This window comes from Drosophila gunungcola, unplaced genomic scaffold (assembly GCF_025200985.1).
Source record: "Drosophila gunungcola strain Sukarami unplaced genomic scaffold, Dgunungcola_SK_2 000001F, whole genome shotgun sequence".
Taxonomy (NCBI): Eukaryota; Metazoa; Arthropoda; class Insecta; order Diptera; family Drosophilidae; genus Drosophila; species Drosophila gunungcola.
Window position 1 is genome coordinate 5792703 of NW_026453197.1, and position 19479 is coordinate 5812181.

Consider the following 19479-nt stretch of genomic DNA (forward strand, 5'->3'; position numbering starts at 1 on the left):
GAAGTCAACGGTAATCCTGGCAACCGAATAACCTCCCCCTCCCCCTCCCCCTCCTCCGTCACGCCCACTTTTGAGCAAACACACACTCCCACACTAACAGAGACTAATGCAAGTTTTGTGCCGGAAACAGGCAAAATTACAAACTTCCGACAGCCAAACACAAACACATGCAAGGAGTGGGCGAAAGAACGAGAAAGAGAGAGAGAGTCCGAACATGCTGTCTCTGTTTTGTGTATATTGCACATAATTTGTCGCCTTTTGCAAGATGAATGTTGTTGTGGGCGGGTGGCCATTATAAAGCCATGCATGCATACTATGGCACACAGAAACACAGATGCAACAACTCACTCACAAACACCAAGAAAGTACGGTCTGAACACGCTATGAAGGTTCTCAAGGACCTCCCCAAGAGCAAACCCTTTTGGACTAACATTTCCTTTGGCAAAACTTTATGAAATAATAGTTTTAAACTTAATTGAATCCCATAGTAATTACTGATTATTTATACTATAAAATGGAACTAAACCAAGTTAAAGGTTTTACTTTACAATAAAACCCTATGAAATATGGGCGTTGTTGTTTTTTAAAAGACCAACTTAATATGTTTGTCATAGCAGAATACTTATCAATACTTTATGAACTCTACATATTAAATATTTATTATCAATTTGCTAATACACCCATATAGTTTCCTAAAAAATCATTTTAAAATATTTATTGTATATAAAAAAGCATAAACGACTAATTATACTTCAAAAGCCCAATCCATGAAGTACTACAACATTGCGAGTTTCCGCTGTACCATAATCTGTGTGTGTGCCAGCGATTTTAATGCATTCGAAGTCAAATTACGGGATGCTAGGCACGCACACGCGAGGAATGAGCCGGGAACCAAGAGGTCCAGGGATCCAAGAGATATTAAACTGAAAAGGATCCAAATGATTTGGATCAGCGCTCTGAAGCAAGGGTTGCAAAGTCATCGCAGTCTATTGACGCCTGAAAGTATGCAACGCCATCAAATGCAATCCAAGGCGATGCATGTCGGCCATCAAAAAACGGAACCCCAGGCCAAAAACGCTCGAGCTGAGGCTGCTGGCAAAGTGTATTTAATATTAATGTGCCATGTTTATAGCCCTGCAATTTGTTCTCTGCTTCTGCTTCTCCATTAAGTCTCTTTCTCTTTACAAAAACCCGAATGAAAGCAAAAAGTACGAGCAGGAACCAAGGGTGGCCAAATGATGATAGCATTTTTCAACGCATGCAGATTTTATTTTTCGCATTCGTCTCGCTAATTTGTCAAGTGGTTGGCGCTGAGTCCAGGCCAAGTAGGGAATGCGGTTGAGTCCCCAGTGCTCACTGTTGCCCAACGGGTCATTTAACCCGTTTTTGCTGCTCCAGGGAAGTGAGATGACGGGCCAAGCCGTGAAAAATGACTGAGAATTAGCAGAGGACTTGGTAAAGGGTCTAAGTAAAGGAACAAAAACTGAAGTGCAAGAAGTGGAGTAAGAAAATATGCCCTCACTAAAACATTTTAGTATTACCATATTATCCAGAAAAGTAAATGGGTCCAAAATAAAACCAAGGTGCAAATCTGAAGTTTCCCTGCTTACACCCCTTAATGTTTGGTCGCCAGTACCTGGTTTTCCTCCTTGAACAACCACAACAACTTCTATACAGACACACCATTCACAAACTCTCGGCATTAAGAGGTCGAAAACAGTTTTGATAAGTTTTATGGCAACGGCAGGGCGGCTTACAGCATCACAATAATGATGCGCATTTAAGCCGCCTCCCCATGGCCACCCAGCCAGCAAAATACCCACTACCGCGTTAACCAACCACCCACGGATAGTTTTGCCCACACAGCCATTTGTCCGCTTAGGCGACTTAATTTACACCTTTCTGCTAAGCCCGAAAACAAACAAAACGGCGCGGGAACGGGGCTCTGAATCGAGAGAGGCTGGCAACTCTGGCAGCGTCACGAAAACCAGGCCAAACATTTAGCGAAGGCATTTAGGCTGCGGTCTGATGAGGCGCTGGCGGGCATCGGAGGGGTTTGGCAAGCCACTTTACTTATTTTCCGGTTTATGTCGACTTTATCATTGAAACTCAGCCGGGGCCATGGCGACCCGGGCCGAAACTTCCGCTCAATTGTGGCGGCCGTGGCAACTCTGGCCTGCATCCTGCGCGCCTGTATCGTGGCAGCCACCAGAAGTGCTCTTTAATTACATTGACTATAATTCTTGCGGCTCTGGCACGACTTTTATGGCCGGCGCATTGTTTTGCCCCTCCCCGCACTCCGCTCTCCACCCATCGCGACACTGCTGCTCATGGCTACAAAGTAATTAGGGAAATTTCCGAGTTTTTAAACAGGTCGCCATGGCTGCGCAGTTGGAAAACAGTTTTCCGACGAGAGGGGCGATCGGGCTGCAACGCATTTTTTGGCTTTGCAAGACTTAAGAAAGGTTTTTCAATGACAAAGCCTGCGGACATAGGGAAACAGACATATTGATAACAACGAAATAAAGGATACACCGTAGAAAGGTATTTCAACATATACAACAAAAAAAACACCTTAGAGAATTTATCATCTTATGAATTTAATATACAATAAGTGATAATAAGAGATGTAATCGATTCAATAACTAAAATTACGTTTGTTTAACAACAAAATAGTTTTATTAAAAAGCCATTATATATAGTTGAAAAAAAGTTTTCATGGAAAAGAACCAAACAATTATAACAACAATAACCATTCTTTTATATACAAAAAGTAATTTCATTTTATCGGTCAATAATTGTGTAAAAATTATTAGGATATAAATAAAACCTTATGTCCAAAATGGTGCTGTAGAAAGACATCACTGCGTATGAGTAATTAAAAAAAAAACTGACATTTAATATTATTGTCGAATGGTCGAATTAGTTGGATTAGTTTTAATAATATTATCTTGAAAAAAGACACTGACAGACATTCAATACTAAATAACATTAGTTATTAATTTAGTACTAATCTTATTGTGAAGTGTTTTATATAATTCATGTACAGCTTAGTACTAGATTTTATTTAAGCGGGTGTATTCATCTCAATTTCTTTAATTTCAACATTCAGTGCTATAACTAAAATAACCAATTTTAAAACTTTATCCTAATCCTTTTTTCGTATCTTTAATGTTTTCAGTCCCTCCACCAAAGTCAGACCATGGAGGGCTGTTCGGCTCCGCTGGTTGTGAAATTCGCAGACACGCAAAAGGAAAAAGACCAAAAGAAAATGCAGCAGATTCACGCCTTCTGCGGCATCAACACGCCGAGCGGTGCGTCTGCAGGCTCAGCCACGCCCACCATAAATGCGGCCACAGCGCTAATAGCCGCACCGCCCTCGGCGGGACGCTCCAATCCGTCGATGGCGGCCGCTCTGGCGGCAGTGCCGCAGGTCCAGCAGGCTGGCGCCGCAGCAGCTGCCCAAACGACCCTCGTTCCGATGAACTCCTCGACCGCCCTCAGTGCGTCCTTGACGCCCAATCTGCTGGCCAGCAACGCCCACCAGGGGGCGGCAGCAGCGGCGGCGGCGGCCGCCTATTTGGGGGCGGATCCCACCACGGCGGCCCACCTGCAGCTATACCAGCAACTTCACGGATACGGACTGAGTCCGGCGCACTATCTGCCAGGTGAGTGGTTTCCTCGAACTGAGTGCCAAAACCAGGTTTATCTGTTAGGTCTCGCCAGATACCACCCCTTCGAATTGTCTCTCACTCCTCCCCTTAAAGAAATCAAAATATATCCAATTTGAACAGTTTTAGTCACAGACACAGAATGAATCCCCAGCGTTGCATCTTCCGCTCTATATATCTCTCTATCTACCAGTAACTCTTCATTCTATTTGTCCTTGTTCCTGCACACATCTTCTCGTTGTTTTCTCTGTGTGTTTTACTCATTGTTTATCTTACCTTTTTCCAATCTCGCACTTTATATGTGTTTTCTATTGCAACCCAACGGAAACTCGTTTCAAATAATTTTTATTTTATGAATTTAACTTTCTTATTGTTCTCATTCATTTTGATCTTTGATCAAACTTATATGCAGCTACTATGTGTGTGTGTTTTTCAGCAAATATTGAACTAATATTTTTTAATAGCTTATAAACAAACGTTGAATGAGCTGTTGGTTAATAATTATTTAATAATGGTTTTCTATGTGTGTTAAGTGTAATTAATTACGTTATGCATATTGTATGTTAATATAGGTCACAAATAGATAAGTTTATTATTTTAGGAATCGATAATTTTTTTGTTTGCATAATGGGTTTTTTTGTCATTTATATTCAAACAAAATAGGTCAGAATAAATGGCAAACTAATTAAAAATAACCTAAAAAGCTGAGAAGAATTAAAAAAAAAATAAAAAATATATTGACTTAATAAGTGAATACAGTTAACATAAAAAATAGAGGTTAACAAAAGAGAAAGAATTTAAAATCATTTCGGTATGTTTAACATAGCAATTTTTAATTTCGTTTTTAATCTTTAAATAAAGGTTAATAAAAGAGCAAGGATTTGGGTATGTTTAACATGGCCATTCTTAATTTACAAGGTAACGACACCTATAGCCCTAAAGCCCAGTTCGTTCTAATCATTTGTTTTGACATTAAACGGAAAAGTTAAAATCACTTACATTTTTTTCCCAACTCCATTTATAACCTGCAGATTTTAGCTAGAAAAAATAAAAGAAAAGAATGAAAAGGAGAGCAAAGGAGAATACAGCAACAACTGTCAAATAATTAATTTCAATTTAAGCAACAAAATTTGCATAAATGCAGGAGAGCAAAGTAAGCCGGAAAAGTTAGGGAAAAGAAAGGAAGCGCGGCCCAGCCCTTCAGTCGTCTGATGAATAAAACAAAAACATTGTAATAGGATTAAAAGGTGGACAACGACAATGACGAGATGACACGATGATGAGGACGATGGCTCAGTCGGGCTCCCAGATTTCTGGCCAACACACACACACACAGCCGCAGGTCCGTCACACGTATGCGGCGTCAATGTAAACGTGTTGCATATGCAACGCCGCTTCATTAGAATGACCGACGTGCCACGCCCACCCGCCCCCTGGCCAGTCTCGACGGGAACGTGGACATTTTGCGCATAACAAATCAAGCTCGAGAGCTTGAACAAACAGCAAAAGCCGGAGACGAGGGGAAAATGAAATAAAAGGGGAATCACAGACAACCAAATGTTGAGCGGCGCGTGATGTAATCGCACAATGCGAAAAAAATCCGCCACTGAAATGGGGATTTGGTGTAGATGAGATGCTCTAACAAAAAAAGAGTTTTATCTAATACAAAAAACAATTTATTTGCAAAAAATAAGTACATAAATATTAATATCTTTGCTATGCCAAAACTATCATCATTTAAATTTTTACAAAATAGCTGTTTACGGCTGTTAAGTTACCATAATTACCAATTATTGGAAAAGCATTTACTTAATGTTTTAAACTGAACTTAATGTATTGAAGATGTACATAGCTTCAATGCTAAATAATATCAGTAGTTAATATAAGGATTGGAAACATTTATTTATCTACTAAGACAAGGTCATCTTAAAATTGGTAGACGTAAAATATCAAAAGAAAATTTTTAGTTAAATTTAACGAACAAATTAATTCCCAGCAAACAAAATGTAGGGTAATTAGCAAATAATATATTTCATTAAGCTGGCATGGGTGTGGCGCTAATTAAACCTTGATATAGAATGTATTAAGAAAGAAATTATCCATAGTAGCTATCCAAGCGAGCCAAGTGGCATCCTTAAGCTCACACATCCGACCAAGAAACAGGACATGCGAAAGGGAATCGGACAGAGGAGATGCGAGAAAAGAAGGTGGAGGCGGTGGTCACCTGACAGCAGTAACTGCAAACGGACAGTGAGGGCAACTGTTGGGCAGTTAGGGGAACTTAGAGCGACGACGTATGCCACTTGAATAACAAATGACGTTTTTAAATGCCAGTTCCAGAGGGCAGCCGTTAGGCGGACGGGACAGAAAGGACTCGACGACTCCGAACTGTGATGGCCAGCAAATGTATGGAACGTGTCCTCTGCGCTCCTTCGATTCCTTTATTTTTTCTTTACTTTAGTGCTGAATGAAACCGTTAAGAGGATGTGGCAGACCTGTAAACGTTTGCTGATTTGACCAATTTCGGGGAACCAGAGATGACAGAAAAACATTATTTAATTGTAGGTTTCTAAGAGCGGGCCATTTATTGAAGCTTTGAATTTAACCTTCCATTAGGGAGAAAATAGAGCATAATCTTATCTTCAGTTAAACTCTGATTATTTTCTGGTAGTATAGTTAGACTTAAAGGCTTGAAAAATACTTATCTAACTATGAATGAACATAAAACGGAATCCGCAAAGGAATAACCAAAAGGGAACGTCTTTGTCTACCATTTTGTCCGTTATTCTTCGCCCATTTCCGACTTGAAATTTTTATAAGTCTTGCCAAAGGCCCCAAGGGCAAAAGGCACCATCAAAGGTGGCCAACAAGAAAGAGCCCCCATATATATGGTGTATGGTGAGGGACTGCCCCAATAGCCGGAGGCTTGCCATGTAAACAAATGCAATTCCAATGTGGCAACAGCAACAACCTGAAGTTGTCCGCAGGTGAGAACACTTAAAGTTTTATTATGCCCACAAAAAGGGGGCCAACTGAGGGGGCGTGGCATCCAAGGATAGCTAAACTATACACACACACACACACACACACACACACATAGAACCATACACTGCCAGCTCATTCAAAGCGAGGAAGCAATTTGAAAAATATTCCTTAAATATGCTAGACAATGCCCGGCTCCTTATGTGAATGTCTGTGCTCATCTCTCCCCCTCGCACACATACCACACCTGCCTGCTCTCTCTCTCTCTCTCTTTCTGTCTCTGTGTGTTCTTAGGATTCTTGTTTTGTGTAGAACAGCTTTCAATCTTTTGCCAGCGCCGCCAAGAATGCAATATAAAAGAATAATAAAAACCGGAAACGGGAAACGGAGCAATTTGCTCTTTCCTTCCGCCAGCGTTCTTAGATTTTTAATTACTTTATGCAATTAATTTACATAATTTTATATAGTTAATGTCTAACTGCATTCAATTGATTTGATCTAATGCCTATGCGTTTGTTTCTATGATTTTACCTATTTTTGCATCCCTGTTCTTTAATTTGAATTTTTATTTAAGTTTTTATCCTTTATCCTTTATTTATATTTTTTGTTTTGGTCACTTTATCATTTTAGAATCCTCCATATTTATTATTTGAAATATTAATATACATTTTTGTTTCACTTCCGTAATAAAATGTACTTCCTTAAATTAAACTTTTTTAACAATTTTTTATTTTTTCAATTTATTTGAAAAGTAACTTCTTTAATTACTTCTATTTTATTTTATTTTATTTAAGTTTAATTTATTTTATTTTTCTCTATCATTTTATGTTTCCCATTTTCAATTTGTTTTTGTTTTTTTCCCTCCCCCTCTTTGTTTATTTTCATGTTTCGTTTTTTTTCAACTTTTATTTGTTTTCATTTGTATGTATAAAATTACCGAATCGAAACCGAAAAAACCAAAACAAAAAAATTAAATCGAAATTAATTTTTTTATAATTTTTTGTATATGTAAATAATCCAATTGGGTGTGTGTTTTCTTCTATGTTTTTTATATATAAATATTCGTTGAACATTATTTGGTATGTCTATGATTGACTCTGTGGTCATGTACAAAAAAAAACAAAACAATCAATCAACTCAATCAACCAACTCAACCAAAACCTTAAACCATAAAACCAACCAACTCAAACTGTACAAACAAAACAAAAAATAACTATGGAAAATCAGGACTAAATTTCCACCACCCACCGGAAAACAGTGCCCACCACAGCCAGCACGGTCCCACCGCCGCATCAGCAGCATCTCTATCGGCTGCAGCAGTCGCCGCTGCCGCAGCAGCATCTCACCCACTTGGCAACGGCGGCGCACCACCACCCACACCACCCACAAGCGGTGGCAGCGGCGGCGGCAGCGGCGGGATCCCTGCCGCCGGGCATGCTGCTGGCGCTGGACTGCTCGCCGCTCCATCCATGTCTATGCAGAATCTGGTAACCCTGCTAGCCACGCCCTCCGCCCACCACCAGCTGACCCTCGCCAACGCCACCGCCCACCACCACAGCAGCAGCAGCCCCAACAACAACAGCCAGAGCAACCTTCACCACCAGCGACTGGCCTACGCCGCACCACCCCCCACGGCGACCGCCTACAGCATGGGTCAGCTAATGGGGCACACGGCCACGCCCAATCAGCAGGGGGGCGGCGGCCAAACGCTGACCTTGAATGCGCTGTGTAAGTAGATCTCCTCAATACGATTTAATTCAAAAGATTAGAGCTCTTGGTTCGTATTTTAAAATTGGTTTAAAATTGCCGAAAAACAATAAACTCGTCAAAAAATTGTAGTCCTTAGAGCGTTTTTGTTGTAACTTTTTAACTACCAAAATCAATTTTTAAATTACCTTTTCCAAAGAATTGTTGTACAACAAGTTGTAGCGTTAAACCTATAATACATTAAATAGTAAATAACGCCATTTCAAAATATTTTATTTATTCTCTATTTATTATTATATCACAAAAGTAAAAAAATAAGTTGTATACGTTTGTAGATAAAATCGTTTAACTTTTCGAGCTCTAGGATACCAGTGTGAATACATATCAATAAATTTGTGTGGGTGGTTGTGTTCTACTTTTGTATGCGTATTTTGTACATTTGTTCGTGTTCTTTTGTTTCGTTTTGTATTGTAACCAAAAAAACAGAGTTCTACCTCTGGCACTTATTCACACTAACAGCTAACGATACAATCCTCAATAATATATCCCTTTTGCCAACTGCATGAGCCTACAACCTCGCCGCGCCAATACATATCTTATATTAATCTAAAGTACTAAAACTACCCAAAACTCTTTTTTTAGCTTATTTAGATAGAGCTTATATATTTTTTTAAATAACTTTTAAAGGTTTTTATAGTTACAACTTTAGCAGAAAAGTTTGGTGCTTAACAGTAATATATTAAAATTGATGTAGTGTCAAATAAGAATATTAAAAGAAAAAAAAACAAAAATATGTAATAACAGATATATTTTTTGATAACACTCTGCGAAACATTATTTATTTATTTCACTACCCCGCAGTTCATTAAAAATTGTGTTCCGCCGAGTTACACCCGTGAACATTTCTAATTTCAAATAGTCCTTTGCCTTTTTATTGTTTGTATTTTTACACTCTGCCAATAAAAAAATTACTTTTAACAAACAAACGGAAGCAAAATTGAAAAACAGAAAAATGGCAGAAAACCAGAGAACGCCGAAAAAGAATCAAATCCGTGTTACTGACAGCAACAAATATATGGGATTCCATACAATGTGTTCTTGATTGCTTAAAAAAAAAACGAAATATTAATATAACAACATAAAAGCAGAAAAATATGGGAACAGCTTGAAAGGGAATATTTCGCAAAATCAAGAACAATTTGGATAGCATAGGAATGGGCTTCACATCCACAAGGAACAAGGTCTTTTATATTAAATACCAAAATATAAACGAAAGAAGATGAAGGCAATATAATATTAGAGACATAACAACAAAAAATGTATTATAATAAAACTATAGGCACCGATGCAGAACCAAAACTATAAAACCTCAAAAAGGAACTCCTTATTTAAACCCAATTGTTCAGAATTTCCTACTTTTTTTCAATATTCCCATGACAGGCCCTAAAAAAGAAAAAAAATATGCACAGAAAGTTAGGTAATAAATTTGTGCATATTTTGCTTTTCAATTAACAACTTTTATGGATACCACAAGCATTAAAATTAAATTTGTTTTAAAACATCCACTCACAAAGTAGTAAGCATAACAAATTCAAATATATAATTTTCATTCCCAAAATAAAAACTCCCGCACGAAATGCAATAAAAGAAAATTAAAAAAGTAATAAATTTACAGAAGATAATGCAAAATGAAACACACAAATTTTGGGTGATGCACAAAGCGAACTGCAGGGGGCGCCACGAACATTTTCGGCTCAGGGCTGGCAGGCTCAATTAAAAAACTGGCGCCACGCGGGGAGACCCGAACAACAAAGGCTAACACATTTTTTCGTGATACACAAACAAAAGGGATTAAATCAAAATAAAATTTAATAATGAAAGGACGAGGGCCACAAAAAATGATAAAAGAAAGCATAAAATGGCTGAGGCCAAAGTGTAAAAAGAAAACTAAAAATAATAATAAATAAAGGGGAGAAATCTCATACGAGTAAACTCATCTTGGGTCCGTTTATTGTTCTGATATGGTTGTTGTGTATGTTTGAATATATATATTTCTCTGCGTGTGTCTCTGTGTCCTACTGTGTGTGTGTTTGTCCTTGTCCCTTTTTGTGAGTGTTTGTTCTTGGGTAATTTGCCGTATTGAAAAACGAAATTGAGAACAAATTTATAATCATTTTATAATTTCTTTCAGTTGATGAAAGTGTATTTTAAAGGACAATAATCTAAATTTCCACGTCCAATATTTTAGGGCCTCCCAATGCTGCAGACCCCTATGCATCCTCATTGAGTGGACTGACAAATGGTACCCCCTTCGGAGCCGCATCCCAACCTCTGACTGCCAGCGCCCTTCAAGCAGCAGCTGCTGGCGTGGCTGGCAAACAGATCGAGGGTAATAATATAAATAATAATTACTAGTATTACGATATTGTTTTAGATCAAAAAGGTCGACCAAACCATACTTTAGGCTTCACACATTACACTTTTATAGTAATTTAAAGCTTTTTACTTTACAGTGAACTTAAAAAATTTGTTCTAGTCCAGACCGACATAAAATTTTGCGGTAATCATTTTTTTTTAAATCGTTTTTACACATACTAAAAATGAGTTTTTAAAATCTGCACGAAGATGACTAGAATCGTTTTGATTGGATCTCAGATCACTTTTAATATCAAACTTTAATAGGCCAGTTTAATCATATTCATGAAAAATATATCATTTAAATTTCCTATGTTCCTACTAAACATTTTTTCGTCTTCCCAACCAGGTCCCGATGGCAGCAATCTGTTTATATACCACTTACCTCAGGAGTTCATTGACACGGATCTCGCGTCGACGTTTCTGCCCTTCGGCAATGTGCTGTCGGCCAAAGTGTTCATCGATAAGCAGACCAACCTGTCGAAGTGCTTCGGCTTTGTGTCCTACGACAATCCACATTCGGCCAACGCGGCCATTCAGGCGATGCATGGCTTTCAAATCGGCACCAAGCGGCTGAAGGTCCAACTAAAACGTTCCAGGGATGCGGCCAAGCCGTACTAGGCAGCTTCATGGGCTGACATGGCTTAAATGGGCGTGGCCAAGGCACCCAGCACACCAGCAAATTCACAAACAATGGATGAAACTAGTTGATACAATTGTGCCTTTTAAGAAACGTTCTGAAACCAAAGGACCAATTACAAAAATATATCTATTAAGTTAATACAAAACTAAAGATAAATAGAAAGCTTACAAATAATGTTCTCGAGTGCACAAAAACGAACCGCAAAAATCAACCCTACCAAAGAAGTAGCTTAAAAGTTGCATCCTTCTTGTAATCACACTTGCTGAATACCATCAACCATCAACCATCAAATCTATATATCTATCTAACTATTCAACGTGGTCGGCAAACAAATCCTATAAATCCTACAAACAAAATAAAACCAAAATAAAATACAGAAATTTTAAGCTTCGACGTGGCGCCAAAGTATTTTTCAAAGCCAAATAGTTAAGCAAACAAAAGGGAAAAACAAACATCAACACAGAAGAGAAAATTTAATTTTTGCAATAATAAAAGGATAACATTTAGAAAATTAAAGTTTAGTTAAATGTTAAGGAAATCAATCTACCTATAAATAAATTGTAGTAGTGAGCAAACATTCGAAATTACGTTTGTAGTGAGAAACATTCAAAGGGTTAGCTAAAAATATTAAAAATAAAAGTATACACTTAAAAAAAATGTTAAAAAACCATTTGAAAAACTGAAACCTAACTAATAGGTCTAGCTAAAAGGCAATGAAGCTGATAAACTTAATAAGTGTCAGAAAAATTATCACTTCTGGTTTAGATTCCTCATCTTTACTTCAAAACTATTTTATATTCATTGATAGTTTTAAACTATAAACTTAACGGAAAAGTAAATTTTGTCAAATTTGTACTTAAAATGCACTTGATGTTAGAGGGCAAAATTTAATTAAATAAAAGTCAGACAATTTAAAATGTAATCAATTAAGCCTGTATTTTAATTTTACATTTTACTAGAAGGTGTAAAAAATGAACCCAATCGAGCGGTTTCAAAGATATACAAATAAACTATGAAAAATTTAAAAATATATAATCATGTTGTCTTACATTTCTGGGATTGATGTGAGTTTTACAGTTTAAAACGTGATAGGTAATATCATATATTTATAAATTTGAGTCAAAAATAGTACCTTAAAAATATATCATTTAAAATATATCAAAAAAAATTATACAAAGATAATAAGTTATAGAATATATTTTATCATTTCAATCTTTATTACCAACAAAACCAGACTTCGACTTTGGATGTTCGCTTTTTATAAAATAAGGAACATAGTTTTTTTCAAAAACATTACGGTCACAAAATAGTTGAGCAGTAACAAAGGCTCAAAACTAATAACATAACTCAAAAAACCATTTTATTTCATTTGAATGCTACTTGTACCAGGCTTCAAATTCTGCATTCAGCTAAGACCCTGGAATCGCCTTAAGGAAAGTCAGTATCCATCCTTGAGTCATTTGGGTCATTTGGGTCCTCCAAAGAACCCCGAGACGAGCTCGTTGAGAGGGATCTTATCACATTTATGCTATTGTACATGCATTCTTTGTGCGCCAACTGACAACTCAACTGGCGCTGATAGCTGCGGACCAGGAGGTCAGGATGAGGAAGTGGGTGAGGGTGTGGGCCGGGAATTCAACAACGACTGCCATAAATCAAAAGCATCCTGCGCTGTTTGCTCCCCCTCGCCCAGCCCCACCCCTACACTCCACTGCATGGCATCGCACTCCATTCTTTCTCCAGCTGCAATTCAAATGTTGGCGTTAACGCATGAAATATGCATATGCTCGGAGTCGCCGAATGTGCAGCTGTTGTCTGGATCTTGCTTTTTTCACGTTCTACCTGAGAGCAAAGCGCCGACTACGGATTAAACAAGAGTGGCTACATAAACCATTGAAGTGCTACGGAAATGGCCAGCAAGCACATTTATATTTTTTTAAATTAAAAAAAAGGCCAGTAAACGTTTAACAAACATATTTTAGGTATTTTATATTGTAAGCTGGCTTGCCTTTAAAATGTAATACATTTTTTACATAACTGAATAAGTGTAACAACTGTACTATATAGGATTGCAAATTTATATACTTGTTATTGGGAAACAATACAGTGCAACCGATCTTAAAAGACTAAAAATAGCCAGCTTCCATAAAAGTTTACTACCCTTTACCTTTGCCTTGGTCCAAGTAATCATATTTTAAACTTCAAAATACGTGCCCTGTCGTTGGGGTCAGCTCACAACATTATTCAGTCTGCCCTGGAGCGTGCAACTTGAAATATTATTATTTTTCCTTGTGAAAAAAAACAGCCAACAAATTCAAGTTTCTGTTTAAAATGGCCCAGCAAGGCCAGGGTGAGAGGCCCGCGGGAGGACCGCCAGGACCTGCTCCGCCCCGCCCACCGAAAACGACACCGCCCCGTGGAACGACAGTGGTCTCGACTCCGGGCGATGTGACTCCGGCTCGAGGACCTCCTCCCCCGCCAGCAACAAAACGCGTCTCCATAGGTATGGGAACGGAGAAGCCGGCTTCCAGCAGAGCCACCCGTACTATGCCCCCTCCTGCAACGGTTCCTGGTGTACTACCGTCGCCATCTCCCGGGAAACCAGTAAAGGATACCGGTCCCCCATCATCCGCTAGGGCCAGTTCTCGAGACTCGGGTCCGTCGTCAACGCCGGGAAAACCAGTAAAAGATTCCGGTACAACAACAGCGCCAAGGACAAGTATTCAGGATTCAGGTCCGGCGACATCAACCCGGTTACCTGTCCGGGATGCAGGCCCATCGCCATATCTCCGGACAAGTGTTCAAGATTCGGCTGCTCGTCGAACCAGTTCTCTGGATCCCGGAACTCGACGATCAAGCGTTCAGATTTCCGTGCCGACGATATCTCCACGTAAGAGTACTGGCGATGCCCGCATATCTTTTCAGGAAGCTGGACCATCGACATCTGGCAAAACGTTTAAGCTGGCCGCTTCCGATCCCGGTTCGGCCAAACCTTCATTGAGGGAAAAACTTGCCTTATTTGGAAAAAAGGAGAAAGACGAGAGACCGAGTACTACGTCCTCGACCCGTGAGCAGAGGATTCCTTCGATAAACGGGCCCTCAGCAGGACAGAACAGAGCTAAAACGAATCGCATCCTCTACACCACCGATGAGGAGGTGCGCGAAGCCCTCGTGGAGTTCTCCGTATTCATCATTTTCCTCATACTAACTTCGCTGGGTAAGTAGAGCAAATAAATCTGGTATAAAATACGTTACTGCCATTCTTCGTGGTGCTAAAAAAAAAAAACAAATATTTAATATATGCTGAAAAGTAATGAATGCATAATTAACTTACGTTTTTATTATATTAATTGTTATTCTTTTACACTCTTATTACCTTTAAGTTTTTGAATGTCTTAGCTTTGGACCGGTTTTTTTCAGCTAACCAATTTCAAAATTATCAAGCCACACACAAAAAGTTTTTAAATGGAACTGTTATATTAAAAGTTAGCATAAATTTGATCTAAGCTGGTAGTAATGTTTTCTATAGAATTATTTTGTTTATCAAAGTGAGCAATAAGAAACCCACTTACTGGTAGCTGCTTACAAAGACTACTACTTCTTGTATCCCACAGTCGTTTTGTCGGTTCGTCACTCATACATGTTCTATTTCAACGATACGATGAAGAAACTTTTTACCACCCGGGAACTGGTCGTGGCACCCTCGGTCACGGTTTGTTTCGAAAAGCTTATAACCGTCCCGGATTGGTGGGACTACCTGATCTACAACTTTCTGATAACACTCCACGGCGATATGACTTTTGTTGAAGGCCATTCAACGGTCAACAGTACGAACAAAGAAAAACCGACCAAAGAACCTTCTATTCCCGAAGGCAATGAAGAATCACCCGAAGAATCGGACGACCTGCTGCCTGAGGAGTCGCCTGAAATCTCTGACTCCGAACCGGGCAGATTGCAGGAGGGTTTCCAATATAACGGGAATCCTGGCGACGACTGGGAGGCGGGTGGCAGAGCGATCCGACAGGCGGACTTGGATCAGTCCGTCGGGGACGGCAACGAAGACATTGAGGGAACCGACGAAAAAGTGGGATCACAAATCAAAAACAATGTGACCTCACATCATCTGGAGGTAAGTGACATTTGTAATATAAATTAATGAATGCTTTTTGAGTTTAAAATAAGAATCTGGAGCATTGACACCAGCCCATCACAAATAATGCTCTTAAAAAGGATGTAATTTAATATTTACGGGTTAACAAGCGCGTATATTTTTTACCATTAAATAATAATGTAAAATTTATAATAAAAAAAATTGTTTTTCGCTTTCTCTCTTTATTTGAACATATAAAACTATACGCCAAGTATCAAGGTCAAATGAATACGGTATATATTAAAAACTAGAATCATTTTTCAATTTTTTTCCAAGAAACAAAGTTTAAATGATACCAAATTACTTTTCAGGGCCGTGTATTTCTATACGAGAACCTGCTCCTGGGGCCGCCACGCCTCCGGCAAATCAGAGTGCGGAAGGAGAGCTGCTACGTGAACGACGCCTTCATACGCTACTTCAACACGTGCTATGCCGCATATTCCAGCGGAGCGGAGGATCGTAAGGCTATGCATAAGGGTACGCGGTACCATACGATGAACGACCTTGACTCCACGCCCATCTGGACAGTACTGGCTTTCTACCGCACCGGCGGTTACACCGTGAACTTGGACTATGACAAGGAGGAAAACCTGAAGACCATCAGAGATCTGAAGAACATTCACTGGCTAGACCGGGGATCGAGACTAAGTCTGATAGAGTTCAATTTGTATAACGAAAACACGGACATCTTTCAAAGCGTCAAGTGGGTTGAGAGCTATGCGTTTTTCACTATTTCAATATTTCTATTTTGCTTTCTGTTTCCAGGTTGATAGCGGAGATTCCGCCAACGGGCGGTGTGATACCACAGGCTCATCTGCAAACTGTGAAGCAGTACTCCTTCTTCACGGACCGCAGCATGGTCATGACTGTGATCTACATTTTCTGGTACATTATGATTATTTACTATACCATCCAAGAAGTCTTTGAACTTCGAAAATCCGGATTTAAAAATTACTTTTTCTCGATGTTAAATATTCTCGATTGCGTTATATTGCTGGTAAGGGTCTTTGCAATGTCCTATTACATTTTTATAGGTAACACCTTACCAATTTTTTGATACATTTATCATTTTTCCAGAGCTGTTACCTTGCTTTAGTATACAACGTTTGGCACACCTTTTGGGTTCAGTCAATCACTGCCAAGGCCCGCGTCGAATTGTCTTATCAAAGTCTGGATGTGCTTTGTTTCTGGAATATAATTTATGTGGATATGATGGCCGTTTTGGCCTTTCTCGTGTGGATAAAAATATTCAAGTTCATCAGCTTCAACAAAACACTCGTGCAGTTTACGACCACACTGAAAAGGGTTTGTTTTACTTTTCAAGAAAAGAGGTACAGGCTATTGCTGATCTGTACATTTTTTCAATTTGTAGTGCTCCAAAGACTTAGCTGGCTTCAGTTTAATGTTTGGAATCGTATTTCTCGCCTATGCCCAGCTGGGCCTTCTCTTATTCGGCACCAAGCATCCAGACTTTCGTAATTTCATTACCTCCATTCTGACCATGATAAGGATGATTCTGGGCGACTTTCAGTATAACCTCATTGAGCAAGCCAACCGAGTTCTGGGTCCCATTTATTTCCTCACCTACATCCTGCTTGTGTTCTTCATTTTGTTGGTAAGTTAAGTTATTGTTTACCACAATTTTATTATAGGATCGATCTAGTATATCTTTTTGGAATGCCTTTTACTCTTTTATACTGGCCTTATCTAGAACATGTTCCTGGCCATCATCATGGAGACCTATAACACGGTGAAAAGCGAAATCACCCAGGGCCGCAGTCACTTGGGCTCCTACATCTATAAGAAACTGACGGGAATGCTTTACTGGATAACCCATTGTGGACGGAAGCGTCGTAATCAACCTCCGGCCACAGAATCCGAAGAAAAGGAGGCGGAGCAGGATGCCGATGCTGCCCAGGACGAACCCCAGGAGATGCGAAAGAATCTGACGCCAGCAGAGTAATTCTCTCTTGTTCTTCCTTTGAATTTATTAAAAACTATTTTTTTAGGGCACGCTACTTTCAGGATATTCCACCAGAACAAAACCAAGATATGGTTCGGTAAGAGTCTGAAATTTAATTATATGAAAAGTTGTTAACCGCTTCCCTTTTAGACTCAACAATCGTGTGGGTCTGCTGGAAGAAATTTTGGAAAAGTTAATTACCAATATGGACGATATTCTCAAACGTGTTGAGAAGGAGCGCAATACAAAGAAGAAGTAGATACATCTATTTCCAATGTGTTTATAACTTTTTCAACTTTATTCTGTTACTTAATTTCATTTGAGTTAGTAAGAAATTGCATAACACAGTTGAACAAATTATTATAAAATCTATTAAATAAACATTAAGCACAGCTTAAATTTGATACCGTTTACCGTTTAGAGGTGCACACACATTTTACGTGGCAAATAATCAAATAAGCGAAAATTAATTAACTTCAACTCCAGAAACCCGAAACTAAAGCAAACCGACAAAACCGCCACTACCAAGCGCTAATCTCTGCCACATCCGTGCCCTCTTTGTACTCGTTACCCTCTATGCCACACACCCGTGCAACTTCACACCATCCCATCTATTTCACTATTTGGCAACAAAGGCATAATGAAATTACAAACACAAACGGAAGAAAGGTCGGTGAACAAAGCAGCCAAACGTTTAAATAGTTAATACTCTTAAAACTTAAACTGTAAGTAATATTCGTTGCCTAAGCAAAATTTGTATATAAAAGAAGTATTTCAAATCTATTTAGTTGCTATTAAGCTAATGCACAAAATCTTAAATAAAAATTCTTAGTAAAATTATAATTAATTAATTAAGCAAGGAATATATTTACAGGAAATTAATAATAAAATTAAGTTAGGAAAAACCCAACGTGCTGACGGTTAATAAAAGCAGATAACAAAACTCACCTGAGATGCAGTAAAAATGCCAGTTTTAAAAACAAAACTTATCCAAACCAAAGAAATTGTAATTCCCTTGCAGGAGGTTTTATAATTTTGTTCAGAAGTTTGAAACGCAGTGAAGTAGACTTAACTAAGATTAAAAGTATGGAGGTTTTGATTAAAAATAAAACCAAGTCTACGCCACCTAGTTGAAAGCAAATTAATCTGCTTTTACAGAATAGATACATATACTATTGATTTCTTGAAATAATGGTCTGAAGATATAAATTTTAATGGAATTTTGCTAAGGTCACAATAAAAGATCAAAGCACCTTAGGGACCTTATTAAAATACTTAAGTGTAAATGTACGCCAGCTTCTCTTAAGTGTTAAATCACAATGAAAGCGAATACATTACCACTTGTAAACGGCTCAAATTTTTTAAACGAACGAGCGATACAGGTATATAAAGCTCAATTTATACAGACATTTCCACATTTATATGCCTCGCATTGTTTCGCTTTTGTAAATACAAATTGAAAAGTTGCAATCATTGCACCGGTCAAAACAAATACACAAAGGTTGGCCATATAGTTGGGGATGGGAGAATAAACCATTCAACAGACAGGTGGTGGAGGAACACTTGAAAAGGCTCGAACGGCCGTCCAATCCAGACCAGAGGAATCACGGATTAAGAGCACAGGAGCCATAATTACTGATATGCTTTTTACTCACACCCCAATGAGCTCAAAACCGTTTACATTCTTTATTCGCAGTACGGTTCTGATGATAATAATGGCAGCTCTGCTTGTAAAATTCAAATATGTCGGCCCCCTTTGCATACAATGGGCTCGCAACCCAAACAACAGTGACGTCAATCAGTAAAGATATTTAAGAGTTAACACTCCAATAAAATTAACAGCTTACAATAACATACACTTGCTAAAATATTTTATGTAATTATAGATTTAATTTTGTATTTAGTGCACAAAGATTCGCAAGTTCCCACTGTAGTAAAGCAATGAACT

At 38.6% G+C, this 19479-nt stretch overlaps 2 protein-coding genes across 14 annotated transcripts in view; both read left to right on the plus strand.

Moving 5' to 3' along the window:
- The window catches only part of LOC128263253 (CUGBP Elav-like family member 1-A), a 60645-nt gene extending 48192 nt beyond the window's left edge, over nucleotides 1-12453 (plus strand). For 11 of the 13 annotated variants that reach the window (XM_052998146.1, XM_052998148.1, XM_052998147.1 and 8 more), the window contains 4 exons: nucleotides 3182-3668; nucleotides 7881-8381; nucleotides 10609-10749; nucleotides 11125-12453. In XM_052998146.1, the coding sequence (XP_052854106.1) occupies nucleotides 3182-3668; nucleotides 7881-8381; nucleotides 10609-10749; nucleotides 11125-11396 (1401 nt within the window). In that variant the 3' untranslated portion in view covers nucleotides 11397-12453. Of the gene's footprint in view, nucleotides 1-3181; nucleotides 3669-7880; nucleotides 8382-10608; nucleotides 10750-11124 lie in introns of those variants that run through there. The other 2 variants (XM_052998149.1, XM_052998152.1) reach the window with 2 other exon arrangements.
- A 1107-nt stretch (nucleotides 12454-13560) lies between these two features.
- LOC128262377 (polycystic kidney disease 2-like 2 protein) lies at nucleotides 13561-17871 on the plus strand. The gene is made up of 9 exons (XM_052996581.1): nucleotides 13561-14635; nucleotides 15033-15547; nucleotides 15880-16271; nucleotides 16334-16565; nucleotides 16646-16873; nucleotides 16941-17183; nucleotides 17280-17527; nucleotides 17578-17628; nucleotides 17682-17871. The coding sequence occupies exons 1-9, from the start codon at nucleotides 13750-13752 to the stop codon at nucleotides 17788-17790; spliced, it is 2904 nt and encodes a 967-aa protein (XP_052852541.1). The 5' UTR covers nucleotides 13561-13749; the 3' UTR covers nucleotides 17791-17871.
- Nucleotides 17872-19479: the final 1608 nt, after the last annotated feature.